This window comes from Chlorocebus sabaeus, chromosome 17, assembly GCF_047675955.1.
Source record: "Chlorocebus sabaeus isolate Y175 chromosome 17, mChlSab1.0.hap1, whole genome shotgun sequence".
NCBI lineage: Eukaryota > Metazoa > Chordata > Mammalia > Primates > Cercopithecidae > Chlorocebus > Chlorocebus sabaeus.
This window is the reverse complement of record NC_132920.1, coordinates 43,557,392-43,580,349: the sequence shown is the minus strand read 5'-3', so window position 1 is coordinate 43,580,349 and position 22,958 is coordinate 43,557,392. Positions and strand designations below refer to the sequence as shown.

At 41.2% G+C, this 22,958-nt stretch overlaps 1 protein-coding gene across 6 annotated transcripts in view; it reads left to right on the top strand.

Moving 5' to 3' along the window:
- The window catches only part of ZNF318 (zinc finger protein 318), a 59,833-nt gene that overhangs the window by 16,274 nt on the left and 20,601 nt on the right, over positions 1 to 22,958 (top strand). For 5 of the 6 annotated variants that reach the window (XM_073006005.1, XM_073006003.1, XM_073006002.1 and 2 more), the window contains exons 5-10: positions 2,537 to 2,636; positions 6,403 to 6,704; positions 12,071 to 12,274; positions 12,738 to 12,837; positions 14,039 to 14,157; positions 14,445 to 15,509. In XM_073006005.1, the coding sequence (XP_072862106.1) occupies positions 2,537 to 2,636; positions 6,403 to 6,704; positions 12,071 to 12,274; positions 12,738 to 12,837; positions 14,039 to 14,157; positions 14,445 to 15,509 (1,890 nt within the window). Of the gene's footprint in view, positions 1 to 2,536; positions 2,637 to 6,402; positions 6,705 to 12,070; positions 12,275 to 12,737; positions 12,838 to 14,038; positions 14,158 to 14,444; positions 18,865 to 22,958 lie in introns of those variants that run through there. The other variant, XM_007972487.3, reaches the window with a different exon arrangement.

Sequence of the window (22,958 nt, the reverse complement as noted above, 5' to 3'; positions counted from 1 at the left end):
GCCATTCTCCTGCCTCAGCCTGCCGAGTAGCTGGGAATACAGGCGCCCGCTACCACGCCCAGCTAATTTTTTTGTATTTTTAGTAGAGACGGGGTTTCACCCTGTTAGCCAGGATGGTCTTGATCTCCTGACCTTGTGATCCACCTGCTTTGGTCTCCCAAAGTGCTGGGGTTACAGACGTGAGCCACCGTGCCCGGCCCACACGTTTTATTAGGACTAAACAAAAGTCCGGCCTTGGGACGTATTGTGATTGCCAGACTTCTCTTTTTTTTTTTTTTTTTTTGTTTTGAGACAGAGTCTTGCTCTGTCCCCCAGGCTGGAGTGCAGTGGCGTGATCTTGGCTCACTGCAAGCTCCGCCTCCTGGGTTCACGTCTTTCTCCTGCCTCAGCTTCCCGAGTAGCTGGGACTACAGGCGCCCACCACCACACCCGGCTAATTTTTTTGTATTTTTAGTAGAGATGGGGTTTCACCATGTTAGCCAGGATGGTCTTGATCTCCTGACCTTGTGATCCGCCCGCCTCAGCCTCCCAAAGTGCTGGAATTACAGGCTTGAGCTACCGTGTCCGGCCCAGACTTCTCTTTTTTAAGTTTAGTTCTATCCAAATTAATGGTCTTCAAACACTGTAGATAGGAACTGGAAGCCTTGAAGTCTTCAATATGATTTCATAGTGGAGTGGGGAACCAAAATTGGGTTTGGTGAAGGAGAATCAGTAAGCCTGTTTGATCCCAGTGAATTCTGTATTCTTACCCTGTAGTGATTATGTGAGTTAAAGCTAATAATTAGTTGTTGCTTGATAATTGAAGCAAACCAACAAATAAACTTTGCTTGATCTGGTTTATCTTAGAGCCCAGGAGTAACAGTAACATTTTTGACATGTTATTTATTTTAAAAATTGTGTGTGTGTGTGTGTGTATGTGTATGTATACATATAAGAGATGGAGTCTTCTCAGTGTTGCCCAGGCTGGTCTTGGAACTCCTGGGCTCAAGCGATCCTCCCCTGCCAGCCTCACCCAGAATTGCTGGGATCACAGGCATGAGCCACTGTGCCTGGCCTCTAAAATCATTTTTTATATTATCCAGGTTCATTGGGTTCCCAGGCTGTGGGAAGAAAGCAGTGACTGGGGTAAAGATATAATTCTAATAATTCTGATAATTTAGAGCAGTAGGTGAAAACTACATCAAGATAAGGAATACATAATAGAATTTTGAGTGGAAGAGTTAACACATACTATTAATTGTAAAGGTACTTGTTTAGAAACATAAAAATGTAATGTGTATAATTTGGTTTGCTCATAAAAGTTAAGACCTGGCCGTGCGTGGTGGCTCATGCCTGTAATCCCATCACTTTGGGAGGCCGAGGCAGGCAGATCACGAGATCAGGAGATCGAGACCATCCTGGCTAACACGGTGAAACCCCATCTCTACTAAAAATACAAAAAATTAGCCAGCCATGGTGGCACGTGCCTGGAGTCCCAGCTACTCAGGAGGCTGTGGCAGGAGAATTGCTTGAACCCAGGAGGCGGAGGTTGCAGTGAGCCGAGATCATGCCACTGCACACCAGCCTGGGCAACAGAGCAAGATTCCGTCTCAAAAAAAAAAAAAAAAAAAGACCTGAAGAAAAAAAAATAGAGGGCCAGTCTCAGTTTTTTGCAGTTAAAAAGTTTTAGCCAATTATTGGGAAGACAAAAGACACTTCAGAGTATTTAAGTTCAATAGAAACTTAACTTCAGTCTTTAGTTTTACTAAAGTCTTTTGAGAAACGGAAATAGGCTCAATATAGACAAAACTTAAAACTTCAGAGACAGTGTTTGGAGGTCATACACTTTCTCTTTCCTTTTATAAATCTAGTCCTTAAGTCAGGGTGCTGATAATACATAGGTCTATTATAGACACATATCAGGCTATTATATGCTGGTATAGTATAGACAAGCCATATTTGCTTTTTTCCATTAGGTAGTAGTATAGTTGAAAGATCATGAGCTTTAGGGCAGATATACCTGGATTGTAAATCTACACTTAATGTGTGACTTTGAGTATTCTGCTTAATCTTGTATAACCTCAGTTTTGTAACTACAAAATAGAGAAAATGTTGTGAGGTTTAAACAACATGCTACTCTGGGCACACTGCCTATGGGTTATCCCTGCTTTCCAAGGAGCAGTGAAAATAAATAAATAATATAAAATACGTCCCTTACCCATAACATATATAGTTCCTTTATGGTTCTATATATAACATACATATGATTCCCTTTGGAACTTAGAACCACTATCTAATAGTTGCTATCAGTGCCCTAGATGCTTCCTGCAAAAAAACAAAAAAACAACCTTTCTGGACAGTATAATTTTTGAAAAGATGGACAGTTCTATTCTGGAACTTAGAACAAAATATCACTTTGACTGTAAGGTCAGAGCCTGTGTGCAGGCATTTGGATCCTTACGTTCAGATAATGTTTAGCATGAAGGCTTCTGGAAGAGAGAAATAGAAAAGAGAGTGTTGGAGGAGATGGACTCTCTTACCATTTTGTATTTTGCAGGTTATTGAAGAGAGGGAAAAACTAAAGAATGACCGGGAAGCCCGCCAGAAGAAGATGTACTATCTTAGGACCGAGTTAGAGCGGCTTCATAAACAACAAGGTATCAGCTGCTTTGCGTGGTTGCCTTTTTGTAATAACTTATGTAGGAGAACCAAATTTTCTCCTCTCACACAGGTTCAGTAACGTGAAACTTCATTAAAAAAAATTTTTTTTTTACATAATTAAACTTACAAAAAAGTTGCAATAATAGTGCGAAGAATTCTCAGGTACTCTTCTCCCAGGTGGTGGTGGTGGTGATGATGATGATGATGATGATGATGAAGATTTGAGACGAAGTTTTGCTCTTTTGCCGAGGCTGGAGTGAAGTGGCATGATTTCGGCTCACTGCAACCTCTGTCCCCCAAGTTCAAGTGATTCTCCTGCCTCACCTTCCCAAGTAGCTGGAATTACAGGCACCTACCACCGTGCCTAGCTAATTTTTTTCGTATTTTTAGTAAAGATGGGGTTTCGCCATGTTGGCCAGGCTGGTCTCAAACTCCTCACTTCAGGTGATCCACCTGCCTCGGCCTCCCAAAGTGCTAGGATTACAGGCATGAGCCACCACACCCTGCCAGATTATTAACATTTTAATACACTTGCTCTATCTTTTTTTCTGTCTCTCAATGTGTGTGTGTGTGTGTGTATGTGTGTGTGTAATTTTTCCTGAACCTTTTTTTTTTTTTTTTTGAGAAAGAGTCTCACTCTGTCGCCCAGGCTGGAGTGCAGTGGCGCAATCTTGGCTCACTGCAACCTCTGCCTCCTGGATTCAAGTGATTCTCAATCCTCAGCCTCCCAAGTAGCTGGGATTACAAGTATGTGCCACCACAGCTGGCTAATTTTTGTAGTTTTAGTAGAGATGGAGTTTCACTGTTTTGTGCAGGCTGGTCTCAAACTCCTGGCCTCAAGCAATCCTCCTGCCTCAGCCTCCCAGAGTGCTGAGATTATAGGCGTGAGTCACTGCACTGGCCTTTTCTGAGCTTTTTCAAGTAATTTGTAGATGTGATGTTCCTTTACTCCTAAATACTTAAGTATTTCCTAACAACAAAGAAGGTACATAACCTTAATACACTTATCAAAATTAGAATATTAGCAGTGATACAATACTATTATCCAGTCTACCAATCTTACTCATATTTTACATTGTCCCATTAATGCCCTTTATAGCAAAAGAAAGTGCAAGATTATTTATCACATTCAGTTTTCATGTTCTTATACTCTTCTTTAATCTGAGTCTTTGTATTCCATAACATTAACATTCTGGAAAATAAGAGGTCACATATTTTGTAGAATATCCCTTAATTTTTTATTTGTCTATTTCCTTATGATTAAATTCAGGTTATTCATTTTTGGCAAGACTATCACAGAATTGATGCTCAGTTTGTATCAGGTGTTGATTTATCCCATTACTGGTAATGTTAACTTTATTTGGTTAAAGTGGTGTCTGCCAGATTTCTCCACTATAAAGTTACTCTTTTATCTTTTTAAATTAATATGTATCTTATAGAGGAGATACTTTGAGACCTTGTAAATATTCAGTTACTCCTCAAACTTTCACCCACTGATTTTAGCATCCACTGATGAGTCTTGCCTGAGCCAGATATTATGATAATAGTTATTTAAAAAAAATTTTTGAAACAGGGTCTCGCCGTGTCACCCAGGCTGAAGTACAGTGGCAGTGGCATAATCTTAGCTCACTGCAGCTGGCTCAGGTGATCCTGCTGAGTAACTGAGACCATAGGCATGAGCCACCATGCCTGGCTAATTTTTTTTTTTTTTTTTTTTTTTGGCTAGAGACAAGGTTTTGCCATGTTTCCAAGGCTGGTCTCAAACTCCTGAGCTCTGTGGCCTCCCAAAGTGCTAGGATTACAGGCATGAGGCACTGTGTCTGGACTATGATGGTATCAAATAGTGATTTTTCAAATTTCCTCATTCCTTCTACCTTTATTAGTTGACTTTCTACTATAAGAGGGAACTTCCTAACCCTCACTGCCATTTGTTTATCCATTTATATGAGTATGAATTCATGGATTCCTCGTTTGATACGTTACAATGTTTTATTATCATTATTTATTTTCATGCATTTGGAACACATTGTTCCAAATCTGGCCAATGAGACCCCTTGTGAGTTAGTTCCTATATCCTTTCAATATGTCTTCATCATTTTTGAGTTCTTTCTTTTTTTTTTTTTTGAGATGGAGCCTTGCTCTGTTGCCCAGACTAGAGTGCAGTGGCGCAATCTCAGCTCACTGCAACGTCCGCCTTCCAGGTTCAAGTAATTCTCTTGCCTCAACCTCCCGAGTAGCTGGGATTACAGGCACGTGCCACCATGCCCGGCTAATTTTTGTGTTTTTAGTAGAGACGGGGTTTCACCCTGTTGGCCAGGTTGGTCTCGAACTTCTGACCTCAGGTGATCCGCCCTCCTCGGCCTCCCAAAGTGCTAGGATTATAGGTGTGAGCCACCACGCCCAGCTTTTTTTTTTTTTTTTTTTTAAGAGACAAGGTCTCATTCTGTTGCCCAGGCTGGAGTGCAGTGATATGGTGCTGTCATAGCTCACTGTAACCTTGAATTTTTGGAGTCAAGTGATCCTCCTATGTCAGCCTCCCAAAGCACTGGGATTACAGGCATGAGCAACAGTGCCTGGTCTTTCCTTAAATTTGGCACACACACACAAAAATGTTCCCTGATGCCTTCCTTTTTATTCCATTTATTTATGCTTTTAGGAATTCACATACACAGTGAGGAAAAGAACATAACAAGACTTCTAAATACTGATAGTGTGAAAGAGCAGAGAGTAGGAGAAGATGTAATTGCTTCTGTCTGGGTTTGGACTGTTTAGGGATGAGAAATTGAGTTATTTTTCCTGTGAGGATTAACACCAGAGGATCTGCAGTTTAGAATAGGAGATAACATTAAATAAGCCAGCAGGGTGTGGTGGCTCACACCTGTAATTCCAGCACTTTGAGAGGCTGAAGCGGGCAGATCACTTTGAGCTCAGGAGTTTAAGACCAGCCTGGATGACATGACAAAACCCCACCTCTACCAAAAAAAAAAAAAAAAAAAAAAGGTTAACCAGAGGCAAAACCTAAAATTCATTGAAGACATTGTTAAAGTGTCCTTAGATCAGATAAAGTCAAATATATTACCTTCTAAATAATTCTTCAGCTCTCTGAAGAGAGAACAACTGCTAGATTCATAGTTACAACACTTATTAATGTTTTTGAGAGACACACACAAAATTATATATACTGTTATGGGAGTTCTTGGAGCCCCTGAAGCCTGTCCATAGATCCTTACCTTATAACCTTTATACAAAAGATAATGTCATAACCCATCCTTTACCTTCATAGAAGCTTCACTTACACCAACCCATGTGGAAAGAGAGTCTTACTTGCTCTTAGAAAAAAAAAATTGTTTTTTGAGATAGAGTCTGTCACTGTCACCCAGGCTGGAGTGCAATGGTGTGATCTTGGCTCACTACAACCTCCGCTTCCTGAGTTTAAGCAACTCTCCTGCCTCAGCCTCTTGAGTAACTAGAATTACAGGTGCCCACCACCACACTTGGCTAAGTTTTTGTATTTTTCAGTATAGACGGGGTTCCACCATGTTAGTGAGGCTGATCTCAAGCACCTGAACTCAAACAATTACCCTCCTCAGCCTCCCAAAGTGCTAGGATTACAGGCGTGAGTCACTGCGCCTGGCTGCCCTTAGAAACTTTTGTGGGCAAAGATTTTGTAACCATAAAGCCCTGACAAATTACTACTTCTAAATGAGAAACGACTCATCTTATTTTCCCTGTGCTTCTTTTTGTTGACATTTGACTACTCAGGAGAAATGCTGCGCAAGAAACGAAGGGAGAAGGATGGCCACAAAGATCCGCTCCTGGTGGAGGTGAGTCGGCTTCAGGATAACATTATGAAGGACATTGCAGAGCTACGGCAAGAGGCAGAAGAGGCAGAAAAGAAGCAATCTGAACTGGACAAAGTAGCTCAGATCTTGGGAATTAACATCTTTGATAAATCCCAGAAGTCTTTAAGTGATAGTAAGGAGCCTACAGAGAAGCCTGGGAAAGCAGAAAAATCCAAGAGCCCAGAAAAAGTGTCATCGTTCTCAAACTCCTCCTCCAACAAGGTAACAACTCAACTTTTCCATTTCTGTCATCTTTTTTTTTTCCCCTTAGACTCCTGTGGAAGTTTTCTAACCATTTTCTTAACTTAGGTTTTCAAACTGTTCTTACTCTTGTTAATTATTTTCTTACAGTATAGATCAGAGCATGGTACTCCTCTTCAGAATTTCAGCAGTTCCTTGTTGCCCACAAAGAATCCCAAATCCTCAGTGTTCAGGACCTTCTGTATTCTTGTTCCAGCATTTACTCCTTAACCCACTCCTGTCTGGCTTCTGATCTTCTCACAACTTGTATATACCCCTTTGCGGGGTTAATATTTAGCAACTATGTTCTTGTCTAGGTCACTACTATGTTGCCAAAGTCAGTAGATACATTTTACTTCTCAAATGAGCAGCATTTGAGGCCGAGAATCACTTTCTCCTACAAAAACTCTTTTCCCTTGGCTTCTGTCACACTTGTTTTCCTCCTAGTACATTGGATGCTCCTGCTTAGTATCCTTTGCTGTTGCTCATACATAATCTTTAAATTTTTGAGTTTCTCAGGGCTTAGTCCTTGCCCAGTTCTCCATAATTTGCTCTTTCTTTCTAGGCCATTTCATCCAGTCCTATGCTAAAATGCCGTGTGAGAAATGCAAGTTTTATGTTCTAGTCAAATGAGTCTTCTGAGTGTCTAACAACCTAACTCACCATTTCCACTTCATTGTCTCATAGGCACTTGAAATTGAGCATGTCCTAAACTAAATTAATGGTTGTGCTCAGCCTCTTTCCAACTTTTTCTTCCTCCATTGTTATCCATTCTCAATGCATGGCACACTGTCCAACAGTTTTCATGACAACAACTTAAAAGTCACTCTTAGTGCTCTTCTCTCCCTAACTGCTCCATACGCAGTTACAAATTCTGTCAGGTCCCTCTCCAAAGTAAATCTTGATTCCATCCAGCTTACCATCTCCATTGACATTCAAGTCCAAGCCACATCAGTTTTTGCTTATGTTGCTGTGTTAACTCTTTTTGCACGTATAGCCAGTGATCATGATACTCAATCCCTTGCCTACTTCCTCAACCTCATTTCATGCCTCTTTCCCTCTTGCTGACTAGTTGCATTACTAACCTTTTCATTCCTCAAATGTATCATCTCTCATGACCTCACATTTTCTGTTCCCTTTCTTTACCATGCAAATTGAACTCTTTCCTTATCTGCTCTTCTAACTCCAATTCATCCTTTAGATTGGATCTTAAATTACTTCCCTGACTTCCTTCTCTGATTCCCTAGACTGTTAAATTTGCCTGATATACACTCCCATAATATCTCGTAATTTTCCTTCTTAGCGTTTATGACAGATCTGATTATATAATTATATGTGTTCCGCAAATTTGCTTTTAAGGTTCAAAAGTTCCAGGGACTTTATATGTGCCATTGTTCAATATGGTTCCCAATACATAGCCCAGGGCCCGGCATATAGTAATGAATACTGCTCAGGAAACATTATATTACATCTTACACTGCGTCACCTCAAAGTGCAATTTTCCAGGTGTGCAATATCTGGTATTACACCTCTCTGGTTTTGCATTAATAATCCTATTAGCCTGGAATAATCTTTCTCCCACCCCCACTCACCCATTAAAGCCCAATTTGGATACCACCTCCTCCATGAAGAATTTCCAGAATTCCACCCAGATCTAGTCAGCCTTCTTTAGCACTCTGTAATTTGTTCTTTGTAAAATTTATTTCGTTGTCTTATTTAAAGACTCTTCTTACATCTGTCTCCAGTAAACGAGAGCTTCTTTTTTTGTTGTTAAAGATGGGGTCTTGCTATATTGCCCAGGCTGGTCTTCTTTTTGAGATGGAGTCTTGCTCTGTCACCCAGGCTGGAGTGCAGTGGTACAATGTTGGCTCAACCTTGGTTGAGTCTGCAACCTCCGCCTCCCAGGTTCAAGCGATTCTCCTGCCTCCGCCTCCCAAGTAGCTGAGATTACAGGCACGTGCCACCACCCCTGGCTAATTTTTGTGTTTTTAGTAGAGGCCGAGTTTCACAATATTGACCTTGCTAGTCTTAAACTCCTGATCTTGTGATCTGGCCTCCCAAAGTGCTAGGATTACAGGCGTGAGCCACCCTGCCCAGCCATTTTTTTTTTTTTTTTTTTTTTTTAAGACAGAGTCTTGTTCTGTTGGCCAGGCTGGAGTACAGTGGTGTGATCTTGGCTCAGTGCATCCTCTGTCTCCCGGGCAATTCTCTTGCCTCAGCCTCCCGAGTAGCTGGCATTACAGGTGTGTACCACCACACCCAACTAATTTTTGTATTTTTAGTAGAGATGGGGTTTCATTATCCTGGCCAGGCTGGTCTCGAACTCCTGACCTCAGCTAATCCACCCGCCCCAGCCTCCCAAAGTGCTGGGATTACAGGCATGAGCCACTGTGCCCATCCCCGGCTGGTCTTGAACTCCTAGGCTCAAGTGATGATCCTCCTGCTTCAGCCTCCCAAAGTGCTTGTATTACAGGTGTGAGCTACCCCACCTGGCCTGAGAGGATAAAAGAGGAATCTTTATCTTTGTGTTTCCCATGGCATACAATATGTCTAGCACATAGTACATCCTCAGTTAATGTTGAGAGGTAGGAAAGAGAATATATTCTGTATTATCACCCAAGCTCTATTTTTTTCCATGTCTTCCTAGGAGAGTTTTCTTTCTCAACCAGGTAGGACTAGTCTTTTATACCTGGGTCTTGAGTCTAGGTAGGGCCTTTAATGGGAGAAGAATTTAAAAGCTCTGGTCCTTTGTAATTGACTTATACATTGGATTTCTATTCGTATACCAACCCCATGATAATCTATCATCTTGATTTGGGTGAGTCTTCATGGTTTCTGAAACTAACAGGGATATGTTACAATTCAGTTTTCATCTCAGCAGTAAGGAATATTATGTCCACAGCCTTTCCTACCTGTCCTTCATATTTCTTTACCTCTCTTTAAAACGTATAGTTGGTTTGAGGTTTTATTTCCCTTTCTGTTCATTTCAGAAAAGCACACACAAACTTGTAATTTCATCTACCTAGAAACAACTATTATTATTACTTTTTTTTTTTTTGACCTAGGGTCTCACTCTGTCACTCAGGTTGAGTGCAGTGACACGACCATGGCTCACTGCAGCCTCCAACTCTCGGGTCCAAGCATTCTTCCCACCTCAGGCTCCCCAGTAGCTGGGACTACAGGTGCTCACCACTACCACACTTGGCTAATTTTTGTATTTTTGTAGAGTTGAGGTTTCGCCATGTTTCCAAGGCTGGTCCCGAACTCCTAAGCTCAAGTGATCTGCCCATCTCAGCCTCCCAAAGTGCTGGCATTACAGGCATGAGCCACTGGGCCCAGCCAAGACCACTGTTAGTAATACCTTGGTGTATGATATTATTAATACCTTGGTGTATGTTATTCCAAATACATACACCAAGGTATTAATTCTGTCCATTCATTCACTTAACAAATATGTATTGGTCACCAATAAAGTGTCAGGAACTGGTCTAGATATGGGAAATAACACACTGAACAGTATAGACAAGGTTCATATTCTCATTAAATAGTAGAAGACAGACAATAAATAAGTCCATGTTAGGTAATGATAAGTGCCTAAAAAAAGAAAGCAGGATAAGGAGTATAGAGTGGTTAGAGAAAGTATTTTGGATAAAGTGATATTCAGCGCTCTATGCCTATTTACATATCTTTGTTGATTATTCAAGTGTATTTTATTAGTTTTCTCAGTATATCATGAACATCTTTCCATGTCAGTAAATACACTTCTCTAATACCATTTTTTAACAACCTTATTTTTTGTTGTTTTTGTTGCATGGTTAAGCAAAATTTAACCAATCAAATCACCTGTTGTTTGACATGATACTTTCCATAGGATAAATATCAAGGAGTGAATTGCTGGGTTAAAGGGTATACAGTATTTTGAGGTATGTAATGTATTCCTAGATTATCTTCTAGAAGATGGTGCCAGTTAATGCTCCCACCAGGAGTGTATGAACTCTCCCATCCCCTACCTGTCTGGTGTGATCTCTTTAGTGATGCTTGAATGGGATTCAGGTAGGGAAAGAGTTATCTTTGAAGCCCCAGTTGTTTCCCTTTCCTCCTGTCCTACCTTTTTCCCTGAACGAGCCAATATTCTAGGTACCCAGCTCCTTCATCTTGTGTACTATAGAACCCCATTCATAGCTAGCCTCTGAGTTGCAAAAATTATCTTTTTTTCCTGTGCTTTACTTCTAAACATTAACCAAAATTCTCATTTCCTGAGTGCCTTGTTCCAACTTGGTAATAAATTAATTTATATTAAATATTTACTGTTGATCATTTTAATATTAAGGAGTTGATATGTTTTAAAAAAAAGATACATGTTACTCAAAGGTGTTAAAATTTTTTTTTTTTTTTTGGAGACAGGGTCTTACTTGTTGCTGAGGCTAGAATGCAGTGGCACAATCTTACCTTACTGCAACCTCCGCCTCCCGGGTTCAAGTGATTCTTGTGCCTCAACCTCCCGAGTAGCTGGGACTACAGGTGCACACCACTATGCCCGGGTAATTTTTCTATTTTTAATAGAGATGGGGTTTCACCATGTTGGCCAGGCCTGTCTTGAACTTCTGGCCTCAAGTGATCTGCCCACCTCGACCTCCCAAAGTGATGTACTTTCAGGCGTGAGCCACTGCACCTGGCCTCTAAAGGTGTTAAATTCTAAAAGTGATATTTTAGGCAGTTAGGAATGTTTTTCCCAGATTTCTTTAAATCATTCTACATAGATGACCTTATTTATCTATGTATAGTTGTATAGTCTCCTTTATCTATGTACACCAACCCTTCTCTCCAGTTTTTCATACCAGGATGCATGTAATGAGTTCACTATCACCTATTTTCTGCATTTGCTTTACTTAGCCTGTCAATTACCTTTTCCATTTTGGTTTTTCTTCCCTCCCTAGTCGTCATGATTTTCAAATTTAACTGTTTAGTTGCATAGGTAACACATTCAACATTTACTAAAGGGTATACAGTAAAGAGACTACTGCCCGTCCTTGTTCTCCACTTCCCTTCCCCAGAGGCAGCCAATGTTTCCACAACCTTGGCTGTTCTTCTAGAGATATTTTAGGATATGTAAGTAAATATATTGCCGCTATGACTTACTTTTTATGCTGTAATAGCACTATGAAGTCAAATAGTTCTATGTCTTAGAGACATGCTTCTGTTAGGGTTCCCCCCAACTTGTGCAGCTTTAAACATTGGAAATAGGGTCATATGGCCCTATTTCTATTATTATGGCCACTTACTATTTCAAAGAGAAGACAAGTCTAGATTGCCTTGAATTCCTTGTAAGTACAGTTTTTGCCCTCTAGGAATCAAAAGTAAACAATGAGAAGTTTCGTACTAAGAGCCCCAAGCCTGCGGAAAGCCCCCAGTCAGCCACTAAGCAGTTGGATCAGCCCACTGCTGCTTATGAGTATTATGATGCGGGCAATCACTGGTGCAAAGACTGCAACACCATCTGTGGGACCATGTTTGACTTCTTCACTCATATGCACAATAAGAAGCACACACAGGTAGGTATCCTACTCTCTGTTATTTTCACTCCCACCGTCACTCTCTTCAAACTTCTATACCCCTATCTGCATTGCGAAGCTGGAAAAGGAAACATTCTCATATGGGCAGGAGCCCCAATCTGAAGAGCCAAGAGACACCAACAAAGGAGACACCATCCCCAGGGCTCAGTCCAGGGGACTTGGCTGTAACTAAACACCATGACAAGTGTAAGTGAGGTTTCTGCCTCTTTTGATTCCTTGAGTACCTGATTTTTTTGTTTCATTTTACCTTTCTCTGGTACTTGGTCTAACATGTGTTTACCTTTTCCACAGGTGATTTCCATTTAAACAGTTGGCAGAGGGGGTGGGGGTGGGTAGCTGGGGGCTTCTGGTCCCCTGATCTTATTATGGGGGAAAAAAAGAGAAAAATGGGTCATTGAGCTTTTAGTGCTGTTGTGTGAGCACCTCTGCCTCTTACAAATAGACACTGGATCCCTACAACAGACCTTGGGCTTCAAAGACCCAGAGTGAGGCCAAACAAGATGCCATAAAGCGCACTGACAAGATAACTGTTCCTGCAAAAGGTATGTTTCCTCTTTGCCTCCTTTGTGGTTTCCTTACATTCAATTGAGGAAGAGGTGTCCTGAGCTAACGTGCTAGGAAGCAGCATAGCATGAGACAGCCATTCCTTTTAACAAAGCCATAAGAATGCCTTCTGTGTACAAAACAGTGTACTAGATCCTGAAACTATAAAGAGATCTATAAGACCATGATCTCCACCCACATGACCAAAAATCTACTACTAACAGATGTTAAACATAGACATGTCACTTAAAATAGAACTGTCTTTGTCATTGGCTTATGGACCCAAAATCTTACTTATTTGGAATCCAGGTTAAAAAGGATAGGAGATGCAGTAATTTAACTGCCTTTTCAACTAAGAACTATATAATATTTTGAGTCATTGTTATTAAGCGGTAAATGGAGAAGCAGAACCTTCCTTTGTCTTTAAACTTTTCAATTTCTTTCTTTTTTTTTTTTTTCTAAGATAGAGTCTCGCTCTGTTGCCCAGGCTGGAGTGCAGTGGTGCAATCTCTGCTCACTGCAAGCCCCGCCTCCCAGGTTCACCCCATTCTCCTGCCTCAGCCTCCTGAGTAGCTGGGACTACAGGCACCCGCCACCATGTCTTGTATTTTTTGTATTTTTAGTAGAGACGGGGTTTCACTGTGTTAGCCAGGATGGTCTCGATCTCCTGACCTCGTGATCCGCCCACCTCTGCCTCCCAAAGTGCTAGGATTACAGGCGTGAGCCACCGCACCCAGCCCATAAACTTTTCAATTTCTTACCTTCACAAGTAGCCAGTGCTGCTGCTGTATCCTTGAGATCTACAGAAGAGAGATTCCTCAGTAATTAATACCAGCATGAGAGATCCTCATAAAATGGTAATGGACTATTTGGGAGTATAGTTTTTATATCTCCTGAGATGCTTAGTGCTAGTTAGGGTTTGAGGAGACTCAGCAACAGGAATTAATCTGGCACAGGAAACTCCTAAATTAACCAGTTAATGTTCCCAAGAGGTAGAAGAATTAGAGGACTGTAGTTCAAGCCTTAGGTTGGAAAGACTGTGCGATTGGGATTCATCTAAATACTGCTTCTGACTTCACAGTGGGTAAGGCCCTCTTTACTGTAACTATTTTACTGCAAAGGGGTGGTGGGATTTCCATTGGTTGCTGTCATTCTGGGTGGAATCGACTTATTTCCTTGACTTTTTTCTACTTCTTCTAGGCTCTGAATTTCTGGTTCCCATCAGTGGATTTTATTGCCAGCTCTGTGAGGAATTTTTGGGGGATCCAATTTCTGGGGAGCAACATGTGAAGGGTCACCAACACAATGAGAAATACAAGGTTGGTCTTTGTAGTAGGCTGTGGAGTTTCCAACTTTTCTGAAGTAATTATTTTGACTTTGTCAAATGGCTTCCTAGCCAGAAAAAGCCACTGACACTTCAAATTCCATATAACCTCTTAAGTTCTCCTCAATCCTAGTGGGAAATGCTCAGCAGATAGCATCCCGTATGTCCTTGAGGAAGATTTTCTGGGGATTTCTACTGAATGAATTCTAACAGTGGCAGGGCCAATATTTTTTTCTCTTGTATTTTCACCAGTTTTTGAGCCTTTATCTTTTTTCTTCCCAGAAATATGTGGATGAAAACCCATTATATGAGGAGCGGCGGAATCTGGACCGCCAAGCTGGCTTGGCTGTGGTCCTAGAGACAGAACGGCGACGGCAGAGTGAGCTAAAGCGCAAACTTAGTGAGAAACCAAAGGAGGAGAAGAAAGAAAAAAAGGCAAAAGCTGTGAAAGAAGTAAAGGAGGATGACAAGGTCTCTGAGAAATTAGAAGACCAACTCTCTGAGGGTAGGAACTCCCCTGAAAAAGCTGAAAATAAAAGGAACACTGGCATCAAACTCCAGTTAAAAGAAGAGGTAAAGAAGGAATCACCAACATCATCTTCTTTTGGGAAATTCAGCTGGAAGAAGCCAGAAAAAGAAGAGGAGAAAAGTTCAGTGGTGACCCCAAGTATTTCTAAAGAAGAGATTGTAGAAAGTAGTAAGGACAAAGAGGATGGCAAAGCTGAAGCTGGGAAGGCAAAGCCCATCAAAATCAAGCTCTCTGGGAAAACTGTTGTTGCACATACCAGCCCTTGGATGCCTGTTGTGACAACTTCAACACAGACTAAGATCCGACCCAACCTGCCTATCCCATCCACAGTACTCCGCAAGTCATGTTCAGCCACAATGAGCAAGCCAGCCCCTCTTAACACCTTTCTGTCTATTAAGTCCTCTGGAACCACTGCTAAACCTCTGCCAGTGGTTAAAGAGTCTTCAGCTGATCTCCTCTTACCTCCAGACATCATCTCCAAAGCATTTGGAGGGGAAGAGGTGATTCTAAAAGGGTCTCCAGAGGAAAAAGTGGTGTTGGCTGAAAAGAATGAGCCATCTCATTTACCTGAACAAATACTTCCACCACCACCACCACCACCTCCACCGCCTCCACCACCCCCCATTATACCTCATCCAGCTGCCCCGTCTCCTGCTCAAGCAAATGCTATCTTGGCTCCAGTAAAATCAAACCCAGTTGTATCTCAGACTCTCAGCCCTGGCTTCGTGGGTCCTAACATTTTGAACCCAGTGTTGCCTGTAGCCATCATGGCCTCAGCACAGCCAGCTGCCATTCCTTCTGATGAGACCGCTCCTGGGGTGAGTGAGAGTGACCGAGACCAGACCCTGTTCTCTGTGTTAGTACGTCCTCCACCACCCCTCTCAAGTGTGTTCAGTGAACAAGCCAAAAAATTAGAGAAGCGAAATTCATGCTTAGCCACTGCCAATGCTAAGGACCTGTATGACATATTCTATAGTAGTGGTGGAAAGGGGGGCCCTGAGACTAAGGGTACCTCTGAGACTAAGCTAAGTGGTGGTCCATTGGCCAATGGGGAAAATAGCAACCTCTCTAGAACCAAAAGTTCAGACACCTCTTCTACTTATCCTTTGAACAGCAGTGCATCCCAAGAGGAGTTGCATCAAGATGAGGGTTTGGTCACTGCTCCTATAGTTAGCAACTCTGAAAAGCCCGTTGCAAAAACTCTGGTGGCCCTAGGGAAATGGTCAGTTGTAGAACATGTAGACCCAAAAAGCACAGGCAGCACCTATGGCTTCCTACAGCCTCTGACAAGGTTGTGCCAAAGCAGGCCTTATGAAACAGTTACCCCAAAGACAGACACATTGGCCATATGGACCTCTAGTTCCTTCCAGAGTGACACTTGCAGGGATATATCTCCAGAGAAAAAGAGTGAGCTTGACCTGGGAGAGCCAGGACCACCTGGTGTAGAACCACCTCCTCAGCTGTTAGGTATACAGTGCAAAGAATCTCAGAAGTTGGTAGAAATCCACCTCAGAGAATCTGTTAACCAGGATAAGGAAAGCCAGGAGCTCCGTAAATCTGAGGATTGTAGAGAAAGTGAGATAGAGACAAACACTGAACTAAAAGGAAGGGAGAAAGAGCTGTCTGAGGGGATAGTTGATGAGGGAACAAGTACCAGCGTTGGACCCCACAGCACAGAAGATTCTAATTTGAACCATGGGAACAGATACATGTGGGAGGGAGAAGTAAAACAGCCCAACTTGCTAATGATTGACAAAGAGGCTGAACAGTCCAATAAATTGATGACAGGAAGTGAAACTCCAAGTAAAGTAGTGATCAAATTGAGTCCTCAGGCTTGCTCTTTCACAAAAGCAAAATTAGACTCATTTTTATCAGAAGCTAGGTCTTTACTCAATCCACAAGATACACCTGTGAAAATTTCTGCCCCAGAGTTGCTGCTTCAGTCCCCACCCAGATCAGCTGTGTGTTTAACAGGTAGTTCACAAGAGCAAGGAGTTTCAGTTGTTAGTGAGGAGGGGCTAGGAAATTCAGCTCCAGAATCAGCTTCTAGAACTTCTAGGTACAGAAGCCTCAAACTCAAGAGAGAAAGATCAAAAGACTTTCAAGTTAAAAAGATCTATGAGTTGGCTGTTTGGGATGAAAACAAGAAGAGGCCAGAGACCTGGGAGAGCCCAGAGAAACCAAAAGCAGAAGCACTGGAGCTACAAGATGTCCATCCAGAGTTAACAGTGACAATAGAAAGCAAAGTCCTGGAAGACTTTGAAGCTACAGACTTAAAGGTAGAGGAGCTTACTGCCCTGGGGAATCTGGGGGATATGCCTGTTGATCTCTGTAGTACTCGAGTAAGCCCAGCACATAGATCCCCAACTGCCTTGTCTCAGAAAGTGTGTGAAGAAAATTCTGTATTACCTGTAGGGCGTAATTCCTCCACTCCCACTGACTTTGAACCAATCCCATCTTTTTCTGGGTTTCCGTTAGATTCTCCCAAAACCTTGGTGCTTGACTTTGAGACAGAGGGTGAACGAAACTCATCTAATCCCAGGAGTGTTAGGATCCCTTCTCCTAACATTTTGAAAACTGGACTTAAAGAAAATGTTGACCATGGCTTGGGGGGCCTAGAGGGAACACATCAGGCCCTTGACCTGTTAGCGGGAGGAATGATGCCTGAGGAAGTACAAGAATCTTCCCAATTAGACAAACAAGAGTCACTCAGATTGGAATTAAAAACAATTAATTCTGTAGGCCTTGGGCCATCTCCTTGCCTTCCAGACCTTGTTGACTTTGTCACACGGACCTCTGGAGTTCAAAAAGATAAACTATGTTCTCCACTCTCTGAGCCAGGTGACCCTTCTAAGTGTAGTTCCCTGGAGTTGGGGCCATTACAGCTAGAAGTATCGAATGCATCCATCACAAAGGTGGCAATTCTGCAAGTAGATGATGACAGTGCCGACCCTCTGAATTTGGTTAAAGCTCCAGTGTCAAGATCCCCTCCAAAGGAGCAGGTAGTTGAAGACAATATGGTCCCTCAGGAAATGCCTGAACAGGAAGCTACAGTTGGTGCCATCCAGGACCACTCAGAATCCAGTGTTCACAACTAAGAATAAATACCTAGAGCTACTTGTGAATGAATCAAATTGGCTTCTAGAAATCAGATGCCCAGATGATCCAGGACTAGTTTGCTATCTCATCTGGAACCTACACTAAGAGATGCAGTCAGCATCTTACAGTAAATATTCATGGAAGCTAAAAAATTTACCTCTTTTCCTTTTCCCTTTCCCCTTAAAACACCAGACAAATCGATAACTTCTATATATATATCTGTAAAAATGTATTTTCTGTTAATTTTTTTGGCCAATTTATTTTCTCCCACTTTGTCATTAAAATCAAATGTCTAACTGGCTCACCACATAGTGTGCTTTGATTGTATTTTGGCTTTGACTCTGCCATTTCTGAAACGTGGGGGAGGATGGAGGCAACTGACCTCTCCAATTGCTGTGTTGTATTCTTACCCAATTTCCTGGGCAGTTGATGCATCTCTGGGAGAAACACCAGAAAGCTTGCTGAAATGGAAAACTTGGAAGAATTGTTCATCTCTTAGGCTTTCATTTGGATGGGCCTGCCTTAACATTGTTTGAAATGCAGCGTGAGTAGCTCTTTTGTTTACTGTTTACACCCCTTAATTGGCATGTCAACTCCTGTACTTCCCTTACTATATTAACCTTTCTTGAGATGCATTGTCCTGCTAACCCACAAACCTGTTTGGAAATAAACATGGAAGAATATCTGGCAGGCAGGCTTTTAGAAGACGACAAATCGGTAAGACTTATTCATGGTTCATTGCCAGGAGCAGATATGCTTTAGAGATCACTTTTATTTTTGAAATGGCCTTTGTTCATTGTATTGTGATCCAATAACACTTTGTATGAAATTGTTTGGCAGCCATTTCTCTTGTGAAGGGATAGAAGATCTCTGAAACTTGTCTTGAGATTGAACTCATTCCCTGTTCCACAAACCCATATGTATCCTCTCCTCTACCACCAATTTATTTCCACCATAGTATGATGTTTTGGGTTGTATATTTGTTAAAAAGATTAAAGAATTTATGAGTTGGCTTGGACAAGTTTAACTTTATTTTTAATGTGTTAATTACTTGGAATAAATGCATTAATCTCATGTTTCCTTCTGGATTTTTGTTTTGAAATCGCACACATTTGAACTCCAAAGGAAAACTAGAACAGTGAATCCCTGCTGCCCTATTGTCTAACCACACCCCCAACCATGCTTTCCTCACTTGTCAGAACTACTTCATGCCACAATGTTAGGACATATAGTCTGCCCCAGCGCAGCCTGGATGGGTAGTGAGTAGGCAACAGTTGTCTGGTATTGGCATCTTCCTATTGTGAAGCTTTTTATATACCTTTGTGTTGACTCTCCATAGGTTCTCCTGGGAACTGAGCTCCCCTAGGACAATCAGGTTCCTGCTCTTGGGAGTTAGGGAGCTCAGTCCTCAGATTTTCTATCTCTGTCCCAGTTTCCTCTTTGATAGCCCTGTTGTCAGCAGTTTATAACCTGACTCAACAGGGCCTTCAGAGTCTTATTTACCCACCTGTTCCTGAAAGATAATACAAAATTACTGATCTGTATTTCCCCTCCCCCCATTTTTTTTCCCGTTTCCTTATGTACAGAACTATAAAATCCCTAGGTCAACTTTGAGAAGGATTTTTAATTTTTCTTAATGTCAATTTAGAAGTCATTCTGGCCTCTCTTTATCATGTTATGGAAATGGCACAGATTTGGGAGAGCTAGATCCTTGACTATGCCTCAGTCATTTACCTTGCTGTGATTTTAGACAAGTTAGTTTACCTTATTGTGTCACAGAGTTGTTTTGTGTTGTTTCCTTTGAGATAAGGATCGTTATCTTTATCCTAGCACTAATATGTACAGGATCAGGGTATCCTGCCCGTGTCACCTTTCTAGTCCTGGTTTTTAGGACAAAGCCTGAGTTCAATGTAGTTTTCTTGCTTGGAAACCATAGACTAACTCAAAAGGTGCCATTTAGAAGAGTTTAAACCCAAGTGAGCTTCAGGGAGATTTGTTTTCCCAGAGAACTACTCCCTCCCTGTTCTAGCAGGTTATCTATAGGAATTCAGGGAACATCATTTTTAACGCCAATTTGTGCTGATTTTCAGTCCTGTTCACTTAGTTCCGCTTCCCTTTAGGGCAGGACCAGTGGTTTTAGGGAAAGAGTCAGGAGGAGATCCCAATCCTAACCTTACTCCCTCAGAGGGCATTGGAATCTTACTCTCTAGGTTAGGAGGGGGCCACCTGAAAGGAGTGAGAAAAGAGGCAAAATTTATTGTAGGAAGGGCAGAACTAGTTCAGGTAGCTAGGGCCGGAGTACTTTGAGCCTAAGCTTTGGTAGTAACTCTTTTTGTATTCTCTGGATAACTTCAGGATTTACACCAAAGGCATCTACCAATTTGCGGGTTTTTCAAAAGTAATGCTCACTTAAAGAGTTGTGGGAGTGGCATTCTTTATATCTTCCTTGAACCAGCAGAGGGAGAACTTTTAGGAATCTGTATTCTGGGCAGGAAGTGTTGCTGCCTCCTTCCTTTTGGTTAGTGGGATCTAGCTTTGGAACCTATCCAGAGAAGACAGGTGAAAGGAAGGACAGAATTCTAACCCAGTAGCTGGAGATACAGCATATTTTTGTTGTTGTTCTCTACCATCACAGTACTGAATAAACTGTCAACTTAGGAGACTTAGGCACATGGAAGAAATGGGCCCTGAATTTTAAATGCAGCTTATGGTGTAATATAACTATGTTTTAAATTTTACAAACATCAGGAACAACTTTTATCAGACATCCTCAATTGTGAGAGCAGATGATCAGTAATTATGTTTAAATTTAGGCAAATACCTAATTTTACCTAAGGTGTACAAATAACCCCCTAAAAATTCCCCTTGGCCTTGCAAATGGGGGCGTTCTGCTTTACAAACCGTATTATATTCACAGGGCACATAATACTGTCTGTTAGTATTGCTGAATAATATAGTTAAGTATTCTTCACCCATGACACTTCATCTTTCAAAAAAGTCAGAAAGTTAATATTTTGGTAGCAGAGCATGCCAGCACATAGTCCATTTATCGGTCTGCCAGGTTCAGGGACTAAGGAAGAATGGGGTGGGGAGGTGGACATACAGGACACATGCATCCAATAGGAACATGAAGTGTAATTTTAAAAGTTGGAGGACGGTTCAGAGAGGATGTAGCCTGTAACAGAAATAAGTGAGGTAGTTTCATATGTGTGTGTGTGTGTGTGTGTGTGTGTGTATATGCTTTGTTAATATATATCCCTAAACCTTGGTTCTCACCTTAACAAAGCTTACATACCAAATCTACGATAAGAACCTAAACAAAGTCTTTATTTATTAACAATTTATGTGAGAACATGCACAAATGGAAATAGTTTTGTGAGCCCATCTCTTCTTTAGAGTTTAAAATTGCAATAATGTTTATGTAATTTTTAACTAAGTTATGTATACAATATTCATTGATAAGCCACGAAGTTGAATTTATAATGAAAATCTTCTAAAAATCACAACTCTTCTGATTTGCCCTCAACCCGTATACACTTTCAGAAGAATACATATAAAACATGTATGTTTATGTTGTAGCACTTAACATGGTTGTAATTTTACATTTATGTTTCTTTGATTAATATATGCTCCCCTTAAGTGCATCATAAACTCCCCAAAGCAAGAAGTCTGCCTTTGCTTACTATTTTTTAATCATTGTATTCACAGTGCACAGTTGTCTGGCATATAGCAGGTGCTCAATAAAAATTCATTGAAGGAATCAATGTGGTAATAGTAGCTGTTTTTATTAACAAATTGTGAATACTTAGCAAATTATAAGTCGGTAAAAACTGTAAATTGCCTATTGTATTTTCTGGGTGTTTAGCACTCTAGAAGCCAACTGTCCTCTTGCTTCTGTCCTGGGTATACAAAGCACTTTATCAGTGAGGCATGTCAAGGTTGCCAGTGGTTCCCTCACTTCAACAGCATTCTGGAATAGTGGTGCCAGGCCATGATAGGAACACTGCTTCTGCAGCTCCTAGAAGAGAAACTGAGGATAAGAAGGAGTTAAACTGACCTTACAATTAGCAAAAAAAAAAAAAAAAAAAAAGTTTTGGGGATCCAGTTTTCAGATGGCCCCCTTTTTCTCCCAGCCAGACTTCATAAACATGTTGAAGTCAGTCAAACCCCAAACCCCTCTGATTTGGTTGAAGAAGTAATTCAGCGCTTTATGATCGCCAGCATCCTCTTGTCATCTCATCAAAACTAAATCGTAACCAAAAAAGGTTGCCTTTGGGAGAGGGAAAAGGAATGCTATCACTTTTTATTTTGTATCTTCTGTTTTGTTTCAACATTGTGACCATGAAAATGAATTTTATGTAAAATATAAATGTTTTATAAACAAAATATGTACACATGCACACATATATATGTATAAAATAATATGTAGTAAGGGTTATCCAGTGCTGTGGAATTATAGGCCAGTTTTTTTTTTTACCCCTCTGTATACTTTTGCGTATTAAAATTATTTTTTTTAAGTCGTGTGTCTCCTACTCAGTGCATCCCTGTTTTCCTTCACACCTCTTGTCTGTCTTCCATCGTCACAAATAGGTCCTGCCGCTTTTCCCTCAAGACTTCCTAAATTCTCCTGTTCCCATCAATGCTGGGCAACATGCTTTCTTCGAGAATGTCTTACCATTATTTCCTTTTCCCTCTCTTCCTCTTCCCATTCTTTCCCCAACCTCTGTTGACCTGGTGGTTTGTATTCATTAATGTTGTACAAGCACTTGGACATTAAATGATATAACTCAAGATACCTGTTTCACAAAGTAATACAGGTACACAAAAGATAACAAAATATTTGTCACATGCAAAAGGACAGAAGATAACAAATCTAGATGTAATGATTTAAAGATTTATAGACTTTGGTTCCATTTGTGGAGGATCAGGCAAGAAAGGAGTTTTGTAGAAAATAAGGGAAATGAGTATGTTTAAGGGAAGTGAATGAACAGGGTGAAAACAGAGGCAGAGTTACATAACGGGGAGAACAAAAGGTAGAGAATGTGGAGAAAGATAGCAGAGATAAAATCAACCATATTAAGATATTATTTTCTTTCGTCTCTCTGATACTCTGCCCCTGCCAAGCTTCCACCCAGCCTTCCTGTAACCACCTTCCTAAGGATGACTAT